At 42.0% G+C, this 23,414-nt stretch overlaps 1 protein-coding gene across 1 annotated transcript; it reads right to left on the reverse strand.

The window, feature by feature from the left end:
• Nucleotides 1-952: 952 nt before the first annotated feature.
• LOC109990177 (sodium/potassium-transporting ATPase subunit alpha-1) lies at nucleotides 953-23,296 on the reverse strand. The gene is given in 19 exon segments (XM_065951993.1): nucleotides 953-1,096; nucleotides 1,249-1,292; nucleotides 1,295-1,402; nucleotides 1,487-1,655; nucleotides 2,947-3,097; nucleotides 3,312-3,448; nucleotides 3,563-3,738; nucleotides 3,841-4,036; nucleotides 4,408-4,542; nucleotides 5,796-6,104; nucleotides 6,190-6,458; nucleotides 6,752-6,869; nucleotides 7,455-7,589; nucleotides 7,968-8,081; nucleotides 8,278-8,379; nucleotides 8,540-8,641; nucleotides 10,162-10,221; nucleotides 11,058-11,171; nucleotides 23,073-23,296. Coding segments are annotated over 19 exon segments (2,580 nt in total). The 5' UTR covers nucleotides 23,085-23,296; the 3' UTR covers nucleotides 953-967.
• Between the last annotated feature and the right edge of the window lie 118 nt (nucleotides 23,297-23,414).

Consider the following 23,414-nt stretch of genomic DNA (forward strand, 5'->3'; position numbering starts at 1 on the left):
CTTTTAAACAGGACACTGCTGTACAACTAACTATTCACTATTCACCAGGAATCAGTGCATGATTAAAGGGGCACACTGACACTTTGGTCTTAAGATTACTTAGGCAGCCTTTTGTGGAAATTGGAGGAATAATTGATTTAATAAATAAATAATGAGATTACGGTTGTCTTCTGAGGAATTATATGCTTACTGAAAATAAAAGGATTTAGAGGTAAGTGATTATGGAAGTTCTTATGGGATAATCAAAACCATAAAGATCCAAATTGAGACCTTATATTTTTGGAAAGTTGCAGATAGAAACCTTACAGGAGCACTGGAGTCCAAGTGTTTTGTATCTTATTTTGTCATATCGTGCTGTGTTGTATTGTATCGTAACGCATCATGTAGTGTCGTATCATATCTTGTATTGTCGTGCCGTCTTGTGTCGCATCATGTCATATACTAGAGGACCGTATCATATCATAAATTCTGTTGCCGGTTAAGATATTCTATGAACCCTTAATCAAAACCTCAAAAGTAAAGGCTTTTCTTTTAGTGACATTTTCTAATTTAAAAGGTATAAACTATATCCTCCATTAAGAAACACACACTTGAATGGAAAAGTCAACAGAGCTGACAGAGCCGTTTGCAACTTTGAGGAAAATGAATACAGCCAGATGTGTTGCTTGTGCTTTGCTCTTATAAGGTAGTTCAGGAAGTCCTGAAGGGTCAGGTTATTCCTGGCTTCATTACCCGAGAGGGAAAAATCAAAAGCCAGAGGCCACCACTCCGTCGTCACTCCAACACACACACGCACACACACACAACTACTGCTGTTCTCTATCAGTATGAGCCTATTTCTGGTGCATGCCTCTCTTCCAGTTATCTTGGACCACCCAGATACAGAGCTGCCCCCCTTCAGAAAGATCTAACAAAGGAGACGTGAATGGCCTTTTTCTGGTTCAGCTATAGAAGTAAAAGTCTCTGTTTACCGATCTGTCCGGTAGGCTATACTGATGAGCCTCTCGTTCACCAGCTTGTCTGTTTTGGGGTTTCTGGGCTGTCTCTTCATGATGTCGCTTTCAGCTGCTTCATAAGCCAGGGAGATAGCAGGGACCTGGGAGACGAACGCAGGGTAACAGATCATTAATAATATGTATGTATGGTTTTTTTAAATGGCACTGGTCTCTGCTTTCAGATTATACAAAAGTTGATGTCCCAGAATCAGTGTCAGAGAGTGAAAAGGGATCAAAAGGCATCCATCTTTACCATGTCCGTTCCCAGGTCGATACAGAGGATGGTGACGGTTCCAGGGGCAACGGGATGTTGGCACAGATGAAGAGGAGGAAAGGTGTGATCTCAGGGATGTTACTGGTCAGAGTGTAGGCGATGGACTTCTTCAAGTTGTCAAAGATCAGACGGCCTATTGAAGAGAGAAAATCCAGTTATAATGATGCTTCCTGTGTTCTTGTGTTTTTTTTTATAATTCTGCAGGTGTAACTCTTACCTTCTTCTACTCCTGTAACGATGGAGGCGAAGTTGTCGTCCAGCAGGATCATGTCAGCGGCCTGTTTGGAGACGTCAGATCCAGAGATACCCATAGCAACGCCGATGTCGGCCTTCTTCAGAGCAGGAGAGTCGTTCACACCGTCACCTGTCACAGCCACAATGGCTCCCTGCGGAGAGAGGGAAGAGAGACGTGGGATTCTAATATTAATGTTTATGTGCAGACAAGAAAAGGCACGAAGGGGAAGACTTACATTGTATTGCATTTTTCTTAGAAAGACAAGAGGAAGAAAAAAATGTCACATTTTCTCAGAGAAACAAATGTTTGACTCCAGCCAGACGGAGAAGTCCAAGTGAATTGTGCGAGCGCATAAAGAGATATTCAACTGAAGTAACAGGTAGCCCTTTTTTTGAGAGAGGAGTCACCATTCATGCTTTTGAGTGGCATTTCAATTTTCTGAAGTTACACTGCGTCACACAGAATAATATCCTCTTCTGAGAGAAAAGCCTCATTTTTCAAAAAGGTTTCAGGGCAGCTCTGCTTTATTCAACAGAACAGAGGGATGTGATAAAAGTGAAGAAGAGACAGCAGGGGCGGATCAGTCGAGCCTGTCATCTGGGCAGAAATGTGAATGTCTGGTTTTGAAGATAATCAGAGACAGTTGCTGCATGCTCACTACAGATATTGGATTAACTACAAAAAAAGGCCAAAAGTGACTGTTTTAAATAAGAGTCATATTACTTTTAGACTGTCACATAGATTTTAAGTTTCCCAAAAACTAGCTAAAAGAAGAACGCAGTGAACAGAGAGGAGTTTGAAGTATAATGCTGGGACTTTAAAACGACATATCAACAATTAATCTCCCGCAAGCAGTTATGTGGGACACTCTGGAATACATTATTTTAATTAGTTCTGCCGACTTTATGACACTTTCAGTCGCATTCATCATCTATGACCGCAAATCTCAAATCCAATTAAATGTGTATTAAATGTTAAAGAATATCTGCTTTAAAAAATAATGTATCGTTACAAGTAAAGGACTAGGCAATGAAACTGGAACTATTTAACATGCACATACCGTTTGTCGGTCGCACTTTATCAGGTGATAACTCATTAAAACATTCTTATCAGTAAATAAAACCACAGTTCAGCTCAGTGTCTTCTGCCTACTGATGCACTCATGAATATTCATGTGCGATTGAGGTCACAGCATGACAGATGCTATGCCTGATTTTTCTGCCAACTCAGTCATCAGAGCAGAGCAGTAATCATAAATAAGCACTAGGGGACAGAAATATCAAATATTCACACGTGAATTTACATAATAAGGCACAGGCACATGCTGCGTTTGCCAAACTGTAAAACAGCACAGCAGTTCAAATGCTGCAGAGGTTCATGAGAGTGGGAACATCTTCTCTTTGACACACACACAAACACCTCCTTGTTTGTTTTGTTCCCACCTGTCTCTGGCAGCCCTCCACGATGATCAGTTTCTGCTGCGGAGAGGTTCTGGCAAAGACAATCTCGGTGTGGTACTTAAGGATGTCATCAAGCTGCTCTGGAGAGAGATCCTTCAGGTCTCCGCCGTGGACTACACAGGCCTTGGCATCTCTAGAAGGGAGACAAAGATGCAAAGGTTATTTATTCAAAATAGAAGATTAATTAAACAAGGATTAGGAATAATATCCTTAGCATTGGGTTAACAATTCCTAACAATCAGAACAAAATGGGACCCAGAACATAACCATGGGGTACTCCGAGTGTCATAAAAATGTCCATTTCATTAACTTTTGCACACAGGGTGTTTTGCTATGTTAAGCAGTACCGGGGGTTGACTTCATTGATTGGGATGTTCAGACGTGCAGCGATGTCCTCAACAGTCTCGTTGCCTTCAGAGATGATACCCACACCCTTAGCAATGGCCTTAGCTGTGATTGGATGATCACCAGTTACCATGATGACCTAGGAGAAAGCCAAGTTGAAACACTGAAACACTTCACATTATAACATAACTCCAGTGAGTTGGCTGGAGGCTGAATGAAAGAGGCTTAAATTTCCATTTCTAATTGTCTTTACCTTGATTCCAGCGCTCCTGCATTTTCCGACAGCATCGGGCACAGCAGCACGAGGAGGATCAATCATAGACATGAGGCCGATGAAGCAGAGGTTCTCCGTGGGGAAGTTCACCTCATCAGTGTCGAAAGCAAAGCCCTCTGGGAACTGGTCATCAGGCAGGTTGAAATGGCAGAAACCTGTATGAAACCAGAAGCCAAAAAGCATCAAAGGATGAGAGGAGTAACCTAGAATAGTATTTCAATTTTCTGATCTCATTCCCTTTTGCCCTTCATCCTTACCCAAAACTCTTTCTCCCAGACCTCCCAGTTCAAGGTATGCATTCTGGAAAGCGTCTTTTAACTCATCGTCTAGAGGCTGCTCTTTGCCCTGCAGCATGATGGAGGAGCAGCGGTCCAAGATTCTTTCTGGGGCTCCTTTCATCACCAGCAGGTGCTTGGACTCGTCCTCAGATGAGCTATTTTTGTGAACGGAAAGCTACAAACACACAAAAGAAAACATTTATTTTCATTATTCATGTTTAAATGCCTGTTTTGCTGTTTAATCCTCAACCCTAACAGGTATGAAGAAGGGCCTTAAAAGCCTTCCCTAAAAACCTTTAGGTAGAAAATAGGCTGACAGATGACAAAATGTTTTATCCTAAGGCTATGTTTCAACTGAAGGTCTTACATTTTTACATTGAGGATTTACTGACAAATGAGGATAAAATAACAAGACCTCTAATGCTTATGACATTAACAAACAAATTAATTATTTTCAGGAAATTAATATCTATTTTAGCATCCGACAACAGCCAATTTCCAAGTGAAAAATTATTTAATGCTGCAAAATAGCTTCTCTTTGCATACCTGGTACTTATTAGTAGAGTTGAATGGGATCTCGGATATTTTGGGATATTTCTCTCGCATTTCCTGGACTGATCCGCAGCACAGCTCGATGCATTTCAGCAGAGCCGACTCAGAGGCGTCACCAGCAACATCTCTCTGGAGGAGAAAGAAAACTTTAATCGTATGCACCCAATTCACAGGTCCCAAACTTCTCGGTTTGTTTTCTTGGCATTTATTTATGAATGTAGCACGAGTCTGAATAATCAATACCCTCAATTGACAATTAGTAAATGGTCCATCAGTGCCCTGTATGGTTTTTGTAACAAACTAGAATGCAAAAATATAGGATGCAAGAAAAATTCCTTTGGGGAATGAGCCTTGAAAGAAAAATGCAAATTTCCTGCATTCAGCGATCGTAATTATCGGGTTTGATAAACACCAACCTCTTGTTTAGTCTCCTCTGTTTTGTTACAGTGGTTGAGAGAAAAATAATGAGCAGTGAGGGGAGAGTGACTGGTAATTAGAGCCGCCACGGCAGCGAGACATTTACAGGTGATTCTCACACACACACACACACACACGTTAACAGGTTATTAACATGAGAGTAGAAACAAGAGTCTGGGCTCTGGAGCCAGGAGACTTATTTTACTCCTGGGTGTGTGTGTGTGTGTGTGTGTGTGTGTGTGTGTGTGTGTGTGTGTGTGTGGGGGTGTAATTACTACAGGGAGAGTGATACAACAACTGCAAAACAAGCCTGATGGTGGCACAGGTCAGTTTTTTGAAAAGAATAATAACAAATAAAGGGGCTGATATCAATGTTTTAAGTCTTAAAGGACTAATACGTTTATGTATTGGTAGTATAGTGACATGAAAAGTTTGATTGTCCAATAAATGTTTCTATTTCTTTAAGAAAACTGAAGGATATGTTAAAAACTACAATATCATCTTTTATTTTCCAGAGTCCAAATATGAGGCTTATTAAATTCTAAATTTAGGGCGACACATAATGTTTCAGCCTCTGGTTCATCATCACAATAAAAAAACACATTCATCTCTCAGTACCCTTGAATAGGTTTTGACATTAGCAGAAAAATAATTGAGACCAATATCAGGAAAAAAAGAACAAAAGAGAAGAGGAACAGTTGTTTGCTTTTATAGTCTTTTGTTCAGTGCTTAAAAAAAAGGTACATTTGAGTTGGAAAAATGAGTCAGCAGTACAGACGTTTTAAACACTACCCACATCGTGAGCACACAAACTAAAAGCACGGATCAACAGGAAAAAAAGGCTTTCTGACTGTTGAATGAAGGTCCAGAGATAAGAAGTCTGCAGAGCTCATTGTCTGCCGAATCATATTCTTCATTATTTATTCACATCAACAGAGAAAGTGTCGATGAGGGTGAAATCGTACCTTCAGGATGGGAAGATTGCTCTGCTCAGCCAGGAAGACGGCGCGGTTGCAGAGTCCGGCGATCCTGGCGAGGGCGGCCCAGGTGGCTGAGCTCCTGTCGAAGGAGGTCCCGCTCTGGTTCTCTGTGGTGTCGGCCTCGTGGATCTGGTTGTCAAACCACATGTGGGCCACGGTCATCCTGTTCTGGGTCAGGGTGCCGGTCTTGTCGGAGCAGATGGTGGAGGTGGATCCCAGGGTCTCCACGGCTTCCAAGTTCTTCACCAGGCAGTTCTTCTTGGCCATACGCTTAGCGGTCAGCGTCAGACACACCTAGAGTTCATTTTTTTTAAGGTAATTAGTCAGTAAGTGAACTTTTTGGTGCTTAATTTGATCTATATAGTAAAACAGGACTCACAGTGACGGTAGCCAGGAGACCTTCTGGCACGTTGGCGACAATGATACCGATGAGGAAGATGACGGCTTCCAGCCAGGTGTACCCGAGGATGAGAGAGAGGACGAAGAAGGAAACACCAAGGAAGACGGCCACACCAGTGATGATGTGAATGAAATGCTCGATCTCGATGGAGATGGGGGTGCGTCCCACTTCCAGTCCAGAGGCCAGAGTGGCGATACGACCCATGACGGTGCGATCTCCGGTGCTGATCACGACACCGCGAGCAGTTCCTGCAGCGATGATATTTAGGAACCCAATTATGTATGGAACTCAAAAATATATATATAACGTGGAAAAAGAGCAATTAAAGAGACCTCGAGAGGCTCTACTGTAGTCTACAATGGATTTTGTTAAACAGTACAATTGGCTTGTAGACAACCAATCAAATCGATTTGTGCTTTTGGGCGGCACATAAAGACGCCAGCTATGTCCGGGCAGTTTAGAAAAGTTATGCGTGTTGGAACTGTAGATCTATAAAACGTTCTCTCTTCGAATAATCTGAAGCATCGTCCTTTGAACATACCTTCAACACAGTTGGTGGAGAAGAAGGCGATGTTCCTGGTCTCCAGAGGGTTGTCATTGGAGAAGTCAGGAGTACGAGTCTGGGGCTCAGATTCTCCGGTCAGGGAGGAGTTGTCCACCTGAGAAACAAACCATCTGACTGTGATTGATGGAAAGAAAGAAAAAAAAACACGACACACAGAGCGTGGCAACATCTGCAGAAAAGAGAAAAGCTGTAAGAGCTGAGACGATGGCTGCCAGGAAGTTCCTTTCACAAGGAGGAAAACAAACTTTTCTCTTCTGGCTTCAGAGGAGTTTTTGGCAGATTTGGGTTGAACGGCACTCTTTGGGTCCCTTACAGAAAAACAGCTAAATGATGCAGAGGTAGGCGACTCGGTGTGACAAAGAAAGAGGCATATCTGGGTCGAGCGTGTCTTGGGTGAATGATCTGAAAATGCATCACAAACTTCTATCTGTCCTAATGCTTTTCAAATGAAACAACAATGAAGAAAAATAGTGCCTTGTTTGACATGATAAAATGTTGATAGCATCAGAAATCCAGTCACTTACTGCTTACATCTAGTAGCATGCTGAGCTTTTATAAAGGAAGTTCAATGCACTGAAAAATAAAGATGCTGTCCAAGTGTCGACTGAAGCACAGTGACACACTTTCTTTTAATATGACTCCCAGACGGAAGAAAGTAAGTCGCGTCGAGGTCGCCCACCTTGCAGCCGTGAGCGGAGATGATTCGCAGGTCAGCGGGGATCCTGTCACCTCCTTTCACCTCCACTAAATCTCCGACCACAACCTCCTCAGCGTTGAGTTGCTTCTTCTCACCGTCTCGGACGACCAGGGCTTGCTACGAGAGGAGACACGACGGAGACAGGCACTAATGTAAGACACGGGGGGGACAGAGTGAGCCTGATGTCTGCGTGTGATGGCTTAAGCTGCCTCCACGTCTGCAAGCAAAGCTCATTTCAATCATCTAAATGCTGAATGACTTTCATTTTTAAACTCCAAATTATTCAACATGAGACTGAAATATCAAGAGGACACTTTTTTGTTTTGTGCTGCTAAATTGTTAAGACCTTGATTTCACATGAGACAATATAGTTGGCGTGGTGACACATCAACACCATCTGGAGTTTTTCAGTAATTATTCGTCATCTTTGTACATCTACGAGGAGATATACAAAACAGACTATTTATTGGATAAGGTTAAGGTTGGGAGTGGTACCTGTGGGACCAGGTTCTTGAAGGAGTCCATGATCTTGGAGCTTTTGGCCTCTTGGTAGTACGAGAAGCAACCAGTGATGATGACGACAGCAGAAAGCACGACACCCAGGTACAACTGTGGACATAAATAAATGACATTTACACGTCGAAGCAAAATGCAACGTTAAATGAGCAATCTAAAATTCTGCTCCCTTTCGCTTTGCTCTCATAAAAACATCCAACATTTTATGAAATCCTCAGGTGGCTTGGGATCTGTCATCCTGTTAAAATGGAGACGATGTGTCATGGATATTTCAAGGACCTTTTCTTACATTATCATTGGCAGGCTCATCCTCCATTGCAGCCTGGATACCATAGGCCAGGAAACAGAGGATGGCACCGGTCCACAGAAGCATGGAGAAACCACCAAACATCTGAAAGGATGAACAGAACAAAAAGGGGCATGTTAAGACGTTGAATTTTGGTTAGACATTTATGAGAACTAGAATGTGTGATGAACACTAGGATACGGACGATACGAAGAGAGAATAGAGAAACGTTCCAGAAGCTAGTTTCTGACTGAGTTGGTGTTACCTGTTTGCAGAATTTGACCCACTCTGGGGTGGTGGGAGGAGGAGTGAGGGCGTTTGGTCCATCTCTGGCCAAAATCTCAGCAGCCTTTGCACTAGTCAAACCCTGCACACAAAAAAGATAAACACCAGATTATTAAGTGACTAAAAGCTGACATTTCTTATCAAAACAACCACATTTTAAGTACTTCATGGTTTTTTTTCCAGTCTGACGTGTAAACACAATCTCACTGGCACTATTTAAATCTAAGGGGAACTGAAGGTTGTACTAGTTGCTTAGGAACGCAGCATCAACAGAAAAACAAGGCAATTTCCCTGATCAGCAGGTAGGAGGAAAAACAGAGGGGAGAGAAGGAGATAAATGAACGTAAAGGAGATGAGAGAAATAGGATCATATGAAATCAGGGCGCAGGGGCTTCTGCAGGTGATCAATTATTCAAAGCAGCACACACACACACACACACACACACACACACACACACACACACACACACACACGTGCGCTCTTAGCCTGGAGACCCTGGTTTAGAGGCACTGATTAGCTATTCTCCTTGATCTTTTTCATATGACCAGGAGCACATTAGCATTAAGAGAGAGAGAGAGAGAGAGCTGCTAATTAGAGGGTGCTAAAAAAGGTATAGTTCAATTTTTTCTCTCTGGCCAAAGAAGATTGAAAAGCTGAACTGAACACTTAAAACAGGATCCAGCCAGACGCTGGTTAGCTTAGCTTAGCAAAAGACTGGGAGCAGCTGGCTAGACGATGTCTAAAGGTCAGAAATTACACCTGCTGGTATTTTTAGAGCTCAAAATTTCATCACGAGATAACAGATCTCCTTGTCAATACGATTTCTTCTACATTTTCACTTAAATAGTCTAAAAAAAACTAAACCTATCTATTTTCTCTTTTCCTTATTATTGTTTAAAAATGTCTTCATAAATCTGTTATTTATTATCTTATCTATCTTTTATTATTCATTGTGCTCAATCCATAAAAAACGGATTGTTCAGACAAAATATAAACCATAATTCAGCAGCTGGTTGTTTTAACACAAACATAAAGAGTAGAAAAAAATAAAATACTTATTTTGAGAGGCAAATTTAGTGACATTACATTATTACGTCCAACCTATAGTGTCCCTGTGAGTGCAGTTAACAGCTAAGTTTGAATATTTCTCAGTTTTTCACAGTTTTCGTCAAGAACGGAGAGAAACATATTTTGAACATTCTCCTCGAAACAATACTGGGCTCAAGAATCTTGTTCTCTTTGCCAACTTTCCTCTTCCCCCTCTTTTGATATCGAAGCCTTGGGTTTTAAATAATCCTGGGCGAGCTGCAGCTGATCACCCTCTCAATGACTCTCCCTTCATGATATGAAAGAGAAAGATAACCTCTCTAAACAGAATCAGTTTAATTCATTGAAGCCTCATTAATCATTCACCGGCGGAAGAGAGGATAGAAGTTAGTGGAGAACAGCAGGCGGTACGCTGCTGGTATTTGACATTAAAGTCGTCTCTGTGATAAATGTAGACAAGAGAAACGCGGCTGCCAATAAACATCTCAGTGTGACACATTTGTGGAACGAAAACATTCAAAAAAAAGGACACAGAGAAGCAGGATTTTACTCACGTTGTTGAGGTCTGTTCCATATTTGCGATTGAGCTCGTCGAGGGTCAGCTTGTGATCATCCTGCAAACACACCACAAGAGACAGATTGAGGCTTCAGTTACTAGTGTTTTACACATGAGTATCTACTGTATGTATGTGTGTGTGTGTGTGTGTGTGTGTGTGTGTTCAGTATGCCAAAAAGCCAGTGACATTTACGGCATATTGTGTGCTGACCTTTCATTTTAGAGTGAGTACCACACACTGAGAAGAGCTCTAACAATGACAGGGGGGACATTTGTCTGTTTAGGGGAAGGATGGATAAATGGATGAGGTTGACAAGGAGGAGGGAAGAAGATAAAAACAGAAGGAGGACGAAGAGGGACAATGTAGGAGGAAGAGCATATGGAATATGGTAATATGGGAAGCAACAAATTGAGAACGTGAAATGAGGACACAAGAATGAAAGCAAAGGCAAAAGTGAGGGAGTTAGATAGAAAAAAAAACATGTGGGCACAGATAGAAAGAGAAGAATTTGGATTTACATGCAATATTTTAGAAGCCAGGTTTAAGATATTACATAATGCAGTGTCCTCAAATTAAATTTAGAATTACTTCATATTCAAGTAAGGAATCAGCTGTAATGAATGAAGACATCAACACACATCTCATTTTAGAGCTTTATAAATGTAAAATGTAATTGAAACTGAAGCTTAAAAAAGACCTTTAAACTTTGTATTTCAGACATTTTTGCTTTGTGACATCTTTAATTGTGTGTTATTCTATTTGGTTTGTGTCGAGATGCATGAAGGAAGTACAAAAAAAAAAAAAAAAGGATGACAGGATGGTCAGACGTTGAACAGCAAGAGGAAAAAGCCCTGAAGCCATGGAGTATGAAAGTGAATTAAAAAGACACCCACCATATCCACTTCTTTCTTCAGCTCATCCATATCCTTCTCCTTCTTCTTCCCCTTCGCCTTCTTCTTGCCGCCCTGCTCCGAGGTCGCAGCCAGCTCATACTGCTCGCGTCCTTCCTGCAAACACATCAAAAGACATCACTTTTTTAAAAAACTTTAAGACAACTCAGAAAGCAATTAGTGTCAGGCAATATTCATAGGCTTGAATACATTTTCAGCAACACCAGTGTTTCCCCTACCATATATATTTTTTTAAAGATTTATTTTTGGTCTTTTTGTGCCTTTATAGTAGTGATAGGATAGTGGATAGAGTCGGAAATCAGGGAAATGAGTCATTTAGGGATACCTTTCTGATAGAAAAGGACATCTGTCATTAAAAGTAACACATGAACACCAAGTGTTTGTGTCGTTGTGTCGGCTTGTCAGCTTGTCCCCCCCCCCCCCCCCCCCAACCCTGTAAACCCAGGGGAAACACTGAACACTGTATTCAGCTGAAACAGGCCGTCACCTAGCTAGGTAAACAGTCAAGGTTGCTTTTTCAAATATTTACTTTCATATAAGCGTTCCTCTTCTTTTTCTAGTGGTTATTGGTGTTTTTTTTTTTTTCGAAAAACACAGACGAACAGTACTGCCACCAACTGGACTGGAGTGGATTTAAGACCGGTGGTAAAAAAAACCTAGAACCACTTTGTCCTTAGTTGTGCCAAAAATCTTCCAGTGAAAAAGAGGCCAATGTATAATTTGTTGTCCGGCTGTTTTCATACTACTTGTTCCTCAATGTTGTCAACTTGTAACCCCCTATAACAGCTTTCATCACTCTGTGCTTTCAGGACATTTCAAATGAAAAGTGTCAAACTGTTTTATTGGAGTATTTTTAGGTGGTGTCTTTTAAGAGCTCATGCATAAATAACACGCTGACTACTGCTGAGGTGTGTCTGATGCGACGTGAACATGCCCGGTGACTCAAAATGCCAGAAGGTATTCTGTCACACATCTTCATTTGAAGACCGCTTGTGGGTCGAAGCACTTAGAATAAGATTAAAGAGTGAACACACACACACACACACACACACACACACACACACACACACGGTCTAAGAACTCGGAAAAGTGTGGACTAAATTGGGGCGACAAACTGCCAAAAACTTTAACAGAAAGTTCAAGAAAACACAAACAGAGTCACCTCTGTTACTTGCCACATGCTGTTAGGGTGAGAGATCAGGAGTAGTGTCGCTTTATGGACACCAGCGCCATCTGTCACTGCACAAACAAACTCTACAGGGGGATCTACTTTTGGGGATATGAAAACTTTTGGAAGGTTTTCTATCACGAGAAAAGCTTTTTATAAAACTTCTCTGTTTGTTTGAGTCTCACTTCAGCAGCTGACAAAGTTGAATGGAACTGGGTTGCAACCAAGAGATTAGTTTTGTTGTCTATAAATCTGTGGATAGAAGTCTCTACTTAAAGATTTTTGGTTAGTTTAATGTCAGAAAGTTGCAAAAACTCTGGATTGCTCCTTCAAAAGCCGAAGATGACAACGTCAGCTATAAGTTTTGCCCACAAAAACGATTTTCAAATAACCACAAAGGAAAGATTAATTAATTTAAGATTTATTTTGGGGATTTTATGCCTTTTATTTTAGAGATAGGACGGTGGATAGAGTCAGAAACCGGTGAGAGAGTGGGGGACGACATGCTGGAAGGGGAGCCACAGGTCGGAATTGAACTAAGCCCACTATTGAGGACTTTAGCCTTTGTACATGGGCAATAACCACTGGGCTACCTGCACCATCGGAATTCGAGGCTCTTATCCATTTAGAAAAAAAAAAAAAAAAATCAAAATCATTTCCACCAATTGATCATAGAAAATGTGCCACTTGTTGAGTAAAAGTCAACCGAAGAAGGAAGCGTTTTAAAGTTGCAGCTCGAGAAAAAAAGTCCAGATGTTGTGTTGGTCATTTTATTTGTAATTAGACTTTTTTATTCCTAAAAAAACTCACTGAAAACATTAAACCAGTGAACGGTTCAATGTTTCATTAGCAGCTGAAGCTCAAGACTGAACACCTCTTGCCATGTGCATGCTTAATGTGTTTATTATTTAACCACTGTGTATGAATATTTGAAAAGAAACACAGGACCAGTCTCTTCTTCATCTATTAAAACCCTCGATTTTCAGGGATTGATCAGAGTAGTATCATGACACATTAAGAAATAAACAACCACTGAAGACCACAGTATAAAAAGGGGAAGTGACAGGTGTTGTTTCTGGTCAGTTGGAAGATAAGGTTTTTTTTTTTTATGCACAGTGACGGATAAATCTACACCATAAAAAGAATGATGGCTTGTTTCAAAACGCCCACGTTTGCAATAGAGAGTGCCACAGTCTGAGTGAGAAAAATACAAGTAACACTCTATTCATTCACCAGCACATTTCCATAACATAACCTCACCAGTTAACTATGTATTTATGCCAGACCCCAGAGAGGAACCACAGAGGAGTCATTGACTGGTAATCACACTCGGGGACAGTTTGTTGATTTTAACTCTAACTGAGACACAAACTCTCTCGCTGTAGGCAGAAGAGACCTAATTAATACTGATCCTATTTTGGTATCAAGCATCCCTGCAACAATTAAGGTTGTGGAAAACTGTGTTGATCAAACCCAAGTGAAGAAATATCCTCAAATTGTGTGTTTTCCCTCTAAATTCCCAGTATCACGCCACCAGCTCTCGAGCTATAACTCAGCGTGACAGACGGCCTCTTTCTCTCCGCCGTCTTCTCCGCAGACAGACATTATCAGCCGCTGCTGTCGCTGACAGAGCAACAAAGGCCTGAGCAAAGATTGTGTCCTCCAAGACGGCTGAAAGCCAGAGGGGGGGGTAAAGAGACGGTGTGACGCAGAGGAGGTGAGACACAGAAGGAAGGACGACGGCGAGAGATCAAGAGGAGGAGGCAAAAGGAAGAAGAACCCAAAATTAGCTTAAGTTTGTCCTAAATCCTGCACTGAACGCAAGAAAATATGTATTTCACACAGTAGAGACACACAAAAAAAACGTCTATTATCCCTTACCTGGCACAAATTTGCTTCATCAGTCTTTGCACAGTTAAAAATATCCATCCTGACAAGTGTTCAGCCACAGGTTGTATCAGGTGAGATTTCAAAAACAACTGCAAACATACAGGTCTACAGTCAGTTTGCAAACACCCCACCCTAACTTAATTACTCTGCACCAACAGATGGCAAGTGGAGCTACTTTCAGCATCCTTTTCACGAGGAGATAAAACATCCTTGGTCTCAGCTCGTGTTGTTGGGTTCCTTGTGTTGCCTGGGTTCTTATCGTGGTTCTTTGTGATGGTCGGGTTATATACATGTCTGTTGAGGTATCGTGCACTTTGGGTTCTTTTCTGTTGAATTGTATTGAATTATTTGGAGTATTTTGCATTTGTCATGTTCTTGCTGTTGTTTCTGTTCTTCTGTGATTGGTTTAGCTTGCTTTGTTCTTGCTGTTTGTCAAAGCACCTTGTAAACCTGTGTTTTTAAAAAGGTGCTATATAAATAAAGTTATTATTATTATCCTTCTTCCTGGCTGTCCAGAGAAGAGCTGTGCCTCCTTGAGATGAAATCACCTGAATCATCAGTCAGGAAAAGCCGGCGCCGACTCACATTAAGTCAAAAGGGATTCCGTTTTTTAAAATGCATCATGGTACAGAACGCAACGCAGACAATCTACGGCACATATGGACAACTCTATTAAGCAGGTATTTTCAGGTAGGTAGCAGGAGACCACAAACAGCAGAAGCTGACATCGATTAGCAGTTAAAGCTCATCTATAATTCAGCAGTGAACAAGGATCAGAGGTGTTAGCATGTGAGAGCAGGGAGGGAGAGATGGAGGCTGACTACTAATCAGCCATTTGTCTTGCTGCATACAACTCACAGGGTGCAGCAGCCATTTTGAAAACAGCTCAGAAGGCGATATAATGACCAAATGTGGACTTCCTGCACACGATCCCAGTCATGGAAATATGCTAACTAATATTGTTTTGTTTTTTTTTTCTTCTGCGTTAGCCTTTCAACGTTTCCCAGGCAGTGTGCGGAGCAGAGTGTGTGATCTCAGCACATGTTGTTATTTTTTGCTGGAGCCCTCTCTCTCCCCCCCCCCCCCCCCCCCCCGGCCGGCTAAGCTGGGAAAACACTGAGTCTGGCCCCGGATCGCTGCGGCCACATCTTAGCTTTTGGACCCCCGATGAGCCCCCGGGGGCCCTGGTTCAGAGCCTGAAAGTGGAATGCAGACTTCTTCTTTCCAACAGGCATGAAAGACCGATTCATTGATTGATTGGTTTCTGTGTTTAATGTAAGCGGAGAGATGAAGGTCCAGGATTGGAGACAGTTATTAAAACTTAAAACAAAAAGGAGATGACTGATTAAGTCAATCTGAAACTTTTCTAAAGATGTGGCTTTTTGAATGTTTCATTTTCCCTGCTTGACTTCTTCTTCTTCTTCATATAATACATATTCATACGTCGGTACTTTTTAAAGTATTGTCTTCGATTCAATCTTTAATCTTGATTAATTTGAAGATGAATTGATGATGAAATAGAAAATGTATAGCTATAAATAGTTTCAGGACATCACGGCCATGAAACAAAAAAAGGGAGAGAAAACAGAAATTTGACAACAAGTTATTTTTCCAACCACTTTCTCTGAATGTTGAAAATGCGGCCGTAGTTCAAACTTCCTGAAGGAAAACAATTGTTAGTCTTCTTTCCTCTTCTTCATTTAGATGTTACATCATTCAGTTTTGGTGTTTATTTACTATTTTAAGTCATATTTTACAATTAAGAAAAAGGTTTGCATAAAAAACTGATTGGAAAGTAGCATAAACAGCATCAATACACTGTCATTTCAGTAAACAGCACTGTGGCATACCAACAACTCCTATTTATTTAACATCCACTGACCCAAGCAAACAACTAAACACTGATAGAAAACACAAACACCTTCCAGTTCTGCCTCTTTTGTTCCCTTAAAAGTTTGAAAGAAAACAAATAAATCTGAACACCAGATATTTCAGGTGGACCCATTCCAGGTGACTCGTCATCTCCAATAGAAGAGTCAAAATAAAAAGATTGCTGTCACATTGAACAGTTAAAAAAAAAAAAAAAAAAACTCTTCAGGAACTGATGAGCACCGGTCAGGCCCAAGCTGCTGCACGTAGAGCCCCTTCTTGCGTCATCTCTCGACATTTCCTTCCAGAAGAAGAAGCAAATTGAAAAGTCAAGCTGCCCGGCCCGAGCTCTTTCAAAGAGCAGCTCTGAGCCTGCTGTTTACCCAATCACAGCATTCCTCTCATATCGTATTTCAAGCTCTGTATCTGAAATACGAACACAAAAAGAGTGAAAACAAACTTTTCTATCTGATCAGATTGTTAAAATAGCTTTGTAATGACCAGTTTAACACATATTTAAAATGAAATGACCAATATTTACAAATGATGAATATGAAAAAAGATAACGCCCAGGCTGAACTCAACAGGTGTATGAGGCATCGTCTCAATTGAGGAGGTGGTAGCACCCTTTCTAAATTAAAGAATAAGCTGGATCTGGGTCAGCTTATTTATCTTTCTCATGTTGTACAAAATCAAATCAAAATAGTGAAAGTTTCTTGGATTCCCTTTCTTTTTGAAACACGACATAGTTTGCTGTGTATGGTGCTGGCCTTCTACTTGCTGTCTTCTTTCATTCAGAGGCCACAAAACCACTTAAGAGCACTTCAGATACAATATCTGAGCACTGAGTCTGTAACGTTGAGACCACATTTTTGCTGCTTTATGGCAGCGTGATATCAAATAAGCCAATTCCAACATTCACCGCAGACGTCAGACACGAGTGGCGTAACATTAGCTCAACTCTGTTTCAATATTTACAAACCAGCAGACGCTTCACACTTTACAGTCTATGGCATGGCTGTTTCTTCTGCTTGTTAGAAAAGGGAACTCAAGGAACGTGCACAGGCCATCTAGAGTCCAATAAGACAATTGATAATGACTCTCCAAGCAGTTTATAATATGTGGGGTTTTTTTTGGAATATGTTCATAACTCTGTAGACTACTCAAAGCCATTCTATTTACACTAATCATGATTTGAGATAAGTCAATTTAGCGATAGAAGATAGAAGATATTTAAAGCTAATGTTGAGGGCAGAAATATAGTCAGATTAGAAAAGACACACACACACACACACACACACACACACACACACACACACGCGAGCCTACTGGACACAGAACAATCACTCTTTGTTCAGCTTCCATACAATGCACATCAAAAACACAAACAGAGGCTCAGAAATCTTTTCATGTGACTTGTTAAGACCCCGGTGTGGGCCACGTCATCCGGCAGTGAAGCTGACCAAAACGCAGCCTTGAATTGATACAACAACAACAACAACAACAACAAAAAAACATAGTCGCTTCTAGTGTTTGAATAAAGCCATGTGCTGATCCTTTCATGATTCATGATTAATGTGTAAGGGATGTCTAAAGACTGACAATGTATTCCTTTTGGTGGGGAACAGGACAAAAGTGTGAAGCAGCAGGACTCTCGGTGAAAGCTAAGAGAAAAACAGAGAATGAGCATTTATTTTTTATTTTTTAAACAGGGAAAGAAAACACGTGCAAGAAAAGGTTGAATGAACGAGCCTCTCTCAAAATGAACCCCTTTAAAAACAACTTGTCCAAGAATTTCTGCAGCCCCCTGTATGTCCCTTTCTGCTCCGCCTGAGAGAACAGCGTCCTACAGGCTCGTACAAAACATCAGAAGAGAGAGCGTTCGGTCAAGCGCTTGCATATTTTAAAGCGCACACTGGTTTTACAGGCGGACCTGAATTCCTATGAACAGCTCTTCCTGGTGCCAGATACACAAGCTGCTCATTCAACTGTGCAGACCCACACACACACACACACACACATTCAGCTCTGGGACCTTGCCCCGTTGCTACCAGCGACTAACGCCACACCTCTGGAGATATGTGAATGGACAGAGTCAAGTGATGTCGCCCCTCCTCCTTCCCGTTTCTCCCTCCTCGTTTCTCTTCTCACATTTCCTCCGACTTCCCCGTTTTCTGTTAAACCGGCTGAAAAGACTGTGTTAATTTACACGGGGGTCGTGTTTAACACTCCCTTCACGTCCAGAGCAACTTTAAGCTTTTTTTTTTTTTTTTCCCCCCCGAGCAGAACAAAAGTGGACGGATGAATCAATGGCTTTCCCTTTTGTGAACTTTCTACTGCCAGGGGTGACGCACAAAACACCACTGAAATCTACAGGCTGCCATCGTCATTACACAATATAGCACTTGAAAGGATGCTTTATATGGACTGAAGCCACTTTCACACAATCCCCCCTGAACATTTTGGAACGTTTCAGGACAGCATGTCCCCGACAGAGTCTGAAAGAACGTACAGGCGAGCAGAAAAAGAGTTGGAAACTGCATCGTTACGTTCCCAAAGACAACACCAGTCGCATGATATGAACCACAGCCCTCTGCGCGCTCACTTGCAATTCAATTTTCCTGAAACATTCCGGCAGCATTCACACATCATCTCACCCCTGACTACACACGACATTCCTGTGTTCAATTAAAAGTACACTGGCACCTGTTGCAAGATATGCAATGACGTTTATTTCAGGTTTGTGTCCTTTAGGTGATTTTCAGTATCAACAGGTGCATGATGGTCAGATGAAAATTGGTTGAATAAGGGAGCTCCAAGAGGCTACATTGTTAAAAAAATACATATAGAGATACCCTGATTAATAAGTGTCTTCTTCTTTCTGTGCTAAATGAAATGTTTTTATGTCTCCCCTGCATGAGTAGACAACCTTAATGTTGGGAAGAACTGAAAAGTCAAAGCAGTCCTCGAGTTCATTCCTCATATTTCAAGGCAAACAGAATCCTTGAGACCTGTTTAGTCCACAAGCTAATGCCTCATTTAGTACCAGGAGTCTTAAAGATCAATTGTTCTGGATGTGGGAGAAGCTGCTCTGGGGCTGGAATGAATGAAGCAGTAAATCAATGGCTCCTTCTTTTCCCACTTTTTCAGGACAAAAGCCCCGCCTCCCTGACAGTTATAGGCCAAGGCACCATAGCTACAAGTTGCATCATTTCCTCAGGAGCGGGAGGACAGAAAATGTGTTGCACATGTTTGTCTGAAACACTTCACGTAAACACATAAATCACACACACTTTGCAGGGATTTTATGCAGAGGTGCTTAAGGCCTGGATTATGACATGGCATTCCTGTGGCATGGAAAATGTCACATTTTTCCACTTCTAGCTGAAAGAGTGAGCTCTCCAGATTGTTATTTTTAATGTTCTACTTTTGCTGAGCAACAGGCTTGCAGAGAAAGTTCAAAAGAGCTTCCACAGAAAAAACAAATCGCACGGCTAGAAGCTGCTAAACCAAACAGAGGCCGAGAGAAAGAGGAAAAGAGAGAGGTGGCATCATGTGAGAAAGCGAAAGAAGAGAGGGAGGGGGAGAGAAAAAAAAAAAAGAGACAGCAAGGAGATAAAAGGCACAAACAGCGTGGCTAAGGGGAATAACGGGGTGGAGGGGGGGGGTCGGGGATGGAGAGAGTGTGAAAAAAGAGAGAAAGTCGGAGGGGGAGAGAGAGGGCTGTGTTCTGTCACAGACAAGAGGTGGAGTGTGACAAAAGCCTCGGTTAATACACAATGACTGCCGAGCGGAAAGAATGTTAAATCCTCGGAGAGAGAGAGGGACGGAGCGGAGGGAAAACAGGTAGAAGCAGAGCGAGAGAACAAGAGGGAAACAGACTGTAAAGAATGGATGTGAAGGTGGAGTCGGGGTGCCCCCCTTTGGACGAGATTAAAATGTGGGCCCCGCGCTGACATCCAGGGTCAGGTCACAGTGGGGAGAACAGTGTGAGATGTAACCAGCAGAGACCTTGCGAGGAGTTACAGATGTTGCCATCTCTTGCAATTAAAAAAAGAGATAGTTCCTCCGATTACGTCCCCTTCAATCGTACGCCCTATTGTCAGAGTGGGTGTGGGGATCAGAAACAGGAAGGTCCACAGGTCTATGGTCCAATGGAATGACACTCGCATCATGAGCACACTCTGCTGCCTGCATTCGTTTGGTCTAAGAGACGTCAAAGCCGAACGTCGCACATTTTCATTGCGACGATGCGAAAGTTGAACAAATGTCACTTTCGTTCGGGGGTCTGAAAAGTACAAGAGTGTCCTTTGTTGGAACATTTTGGGTTGTTTTTGTTTAACGTTTGCTGCTGTCAAGTTTCAACCTCAACCTGTGGAGGAGAAAACACGGCGAAGACTGAGTGAGGCATTACGATGAAATATTTAGTAGGATTCCCACCGTCGGTCTCCTGCGAATTCGACATGTGTCTGTATATCTCTTGCACCTGTTTACCAACCAGCACAGAGACTGATCGACACAGACTTTTCTGAAAACACATCTTAGATTATTATTATTATCATCAAGTAAAAACTAAATTCATCGACAAAAAAAGGGACGCGTTTGAATGTTTACATCATATCTGAGAGCCAAGGCAATGCGGCAACTGGTGCCTCTCTGCTCCCCCCCTGCCCCCCCCAAAAAAAAATCTCCCCCTCCACCACCGCCTCTTTCTTTTCCTCTCCTCTCAGCTCACTTTCTTTTCCCTGCTGGTATCACTGTGATGCCGATGTGATGAGCAAACATGGAAGAGCAGAAAAAAAAAAAAGGGCAGCAGAGGGGTAATCTCACATTAGCAGGGTCCAAAACGCTTGGAGTAAAAGTGGGAAGAACATAATCTCTCTGATACCTGTGCTCAATCTCACTGCCCTGATTCTTCTCCATTACAACAAAACAACTCCCCCTCCTCCTCCTCCTCCTCCTCCTCAATCTCTTTCTCTCCTTTTCCTCCCACCAGGGGAGCTCTGTAGTCGCGCTCATTCCTTCCAAGTCTAGCTATTTGTCTTTGCCAAAGCTGAATGTATTGAAAAAAAAAAAAAAAGAGGAGAGGAGAAGAAGACCAGAGAGAAGTGGGGGGGGGGGGGGGGAGTGGGGGGCACTGTAGGGAGGTGGAAGGAGGTTGGATGGGGGCAGGGCATGGCTTTCATCACATATGGAAGGAAGAGGAGGAAAAAAAAAAAAAAAAAAAAAAACACGGCAGCAGCCAGCAGAGAGTGAGGGAAGATTTTCAGAATCGTAAATGACTGAATGAGACGCTCTGCTTCACATCTCCCGCCACAGATCTCTCCCCCACCTCTCCACCCCCCTTCTCTCTCTTTCTCTTCATGTCCATCTTTCTCTCCCTCCGTCCACCTCTCCATCCCTCGCAGGCTGCATCCATAATGAGGGTTTCTATTGCGCAGCATTGGAAGGGTGTGGCGACTGACTGATATTCCGTAGAACCGGGTCCAGTTCAGTTCAACTCACTGCTGTGTGGTGGCTAAAAATAAAGAGCAAAACATAACACAAGGTCTGCCGGGTCTAAATGGGATGGTTTTTCTACACGCCGCCTGTCAAAATGTCAGTGAAAACAACAACTCTTATGGCGACAACTAACTAGATACATCTTCCAAAATGAAAAGAAAACACAGAAGACACTCATTTCACTGTGAAAAGAACGAAGCCACAACCAGAAAAGGATGACAACACCGCACAAAATGAGACTGAAAACGCTGATAAACTCGTTGAGGAGTCTCATTTTTCAACCAGTAAACGCTTTAAAAAGGAACTTCATGAGGAGATGATTTTGCAACAACAACAACAACAACAACAAAAAAAAAAGAAGATCACAGAAACAGAAGAAAAAAGACCCCTGCAGAAGCGGACACATCACAACGTTTAGAAACAACTTGCAGACTCTGGTCAATGTTCAGGCGGCATCATCGACAATCTGTCATCGAAAGATAACTGCTGCATGTTGAAAATGTCATATTGTATGAGATAATGCACCTTTTTTTTGTTTTTTGTTTTTTGCATGTTTTCTCACTGCTCACTACTTAAATGTAACTCAGTCGGATGCATTTGGAAATGAGCATATTGCAAAAGGGTGCCAGCCTAAAAAAGCAGCCACAGAAAGATAAAGAGAGATAGTAGAGAGAGAGAGAGAGAGAGAGAGAGAGGGTAGATTTGACTTTAAAAGTTAAGTTTTAATAGTCACAAAGCTCCAAATCTCTCAGCCATCAAAGGATAACGTCGGCTGGACTCCCCCCCCTCCCTCCCTCCCACTGTCAGAACATTTCTTCTACTGCTGTCCTCTAAAGTGCCACATTAAAAAAACAAAAACAGCAACATATCAGGAAACTGTCACATGTTACCTCTTCTTAGAGAGGTACAGGTAATTTTGAAACTACTTGAAATTCCACATGCAGCATGGGAGGGAGGGGGTAACTCTGTCGCCATTTTTCGGCTGAAATTGGACTAAAAAAAAAAAAAACGGAGCGTGAAATAGCCAGCCCCACAGCACAAGTCACGCAGTTTTCTCCCGTTTATTTCCCACAGCTGCAACACCCTCGGCTAATACCGTTAGCCCTGCAAAAAAAAAAAAAAACTTTTGACAGTGCACAAGGCGTCTGAGAACATCCCGTTATGTAACCCGGGACACAGAGCCGCTGCGAGCATCTTTCTCAGCCTTTTTTTTTTTTTTTGGAAACTTATTTTTGAGGAGTTGTTTCCTCCTAACTCTAATGAAAGGTGGTCTTGTGTTTTGTTTTTTGGGTGGGTTGAGGAGGGGGGTTAGCTCGCAAACACGGAAGTCCTCGCAGTAGTTTCAGGCATTTTGAGAGAGAGAGAAAACAGCCTTGCTTATCTTAACACATGTGATACTCCACCTCCCCCCGTGACAACATCAACATCGATTCACGAAACCACTTGTTTGAATGGCCAACTTTTTTTAAATCTGTCTTTTTTTTTTCTCGCCGAAATGAAACCTCGATATAAACACGAACAGCATCCGAGAAGTGAAACAAAAGAGAAACATTTTTTTTTTTACTCACTCCTCGTCCCATGGTTCCGAAGATGTGGACTCGTCCCACTCCGAGTAGAAATAGACGAACAAAATTCCACCTTAAAAAATATATTTACAATAAAAATATTTAAAGAAAATAAAACTCCAGGATGTGGCTGCTATTTTTTTTTTTTTTTTATTTTTTTTTAACTTTTTATTTTTTCTTCTACAGCACGTGTCACTCCTCCAGGACGCACATCCGAGCTCGCGAGCCGCCGCGGCAGACCCTCCAATACTTATAGACGGCGTTCCTTCCATTGTGACGTCGACGCCATTTGCCATGGTAACGCCACGGATAGAGGAGGGGCTTCATCCATTATTGGGCGTTTTT

This window comes from Labrus bergylta, chromosome 24 (genome assembly GCF_963930695.1).
Source record: "Labrus bergylta chromosome 24, fLabBer1.1, whole genome shotgun sequence".
Taxonomy (NCBI): domain Eukaryota; kingdom Metazoa; phylum Chordata; class Actinopteri; order Labriformes; family Labridae; genus Labrus; species Labrus bergylta.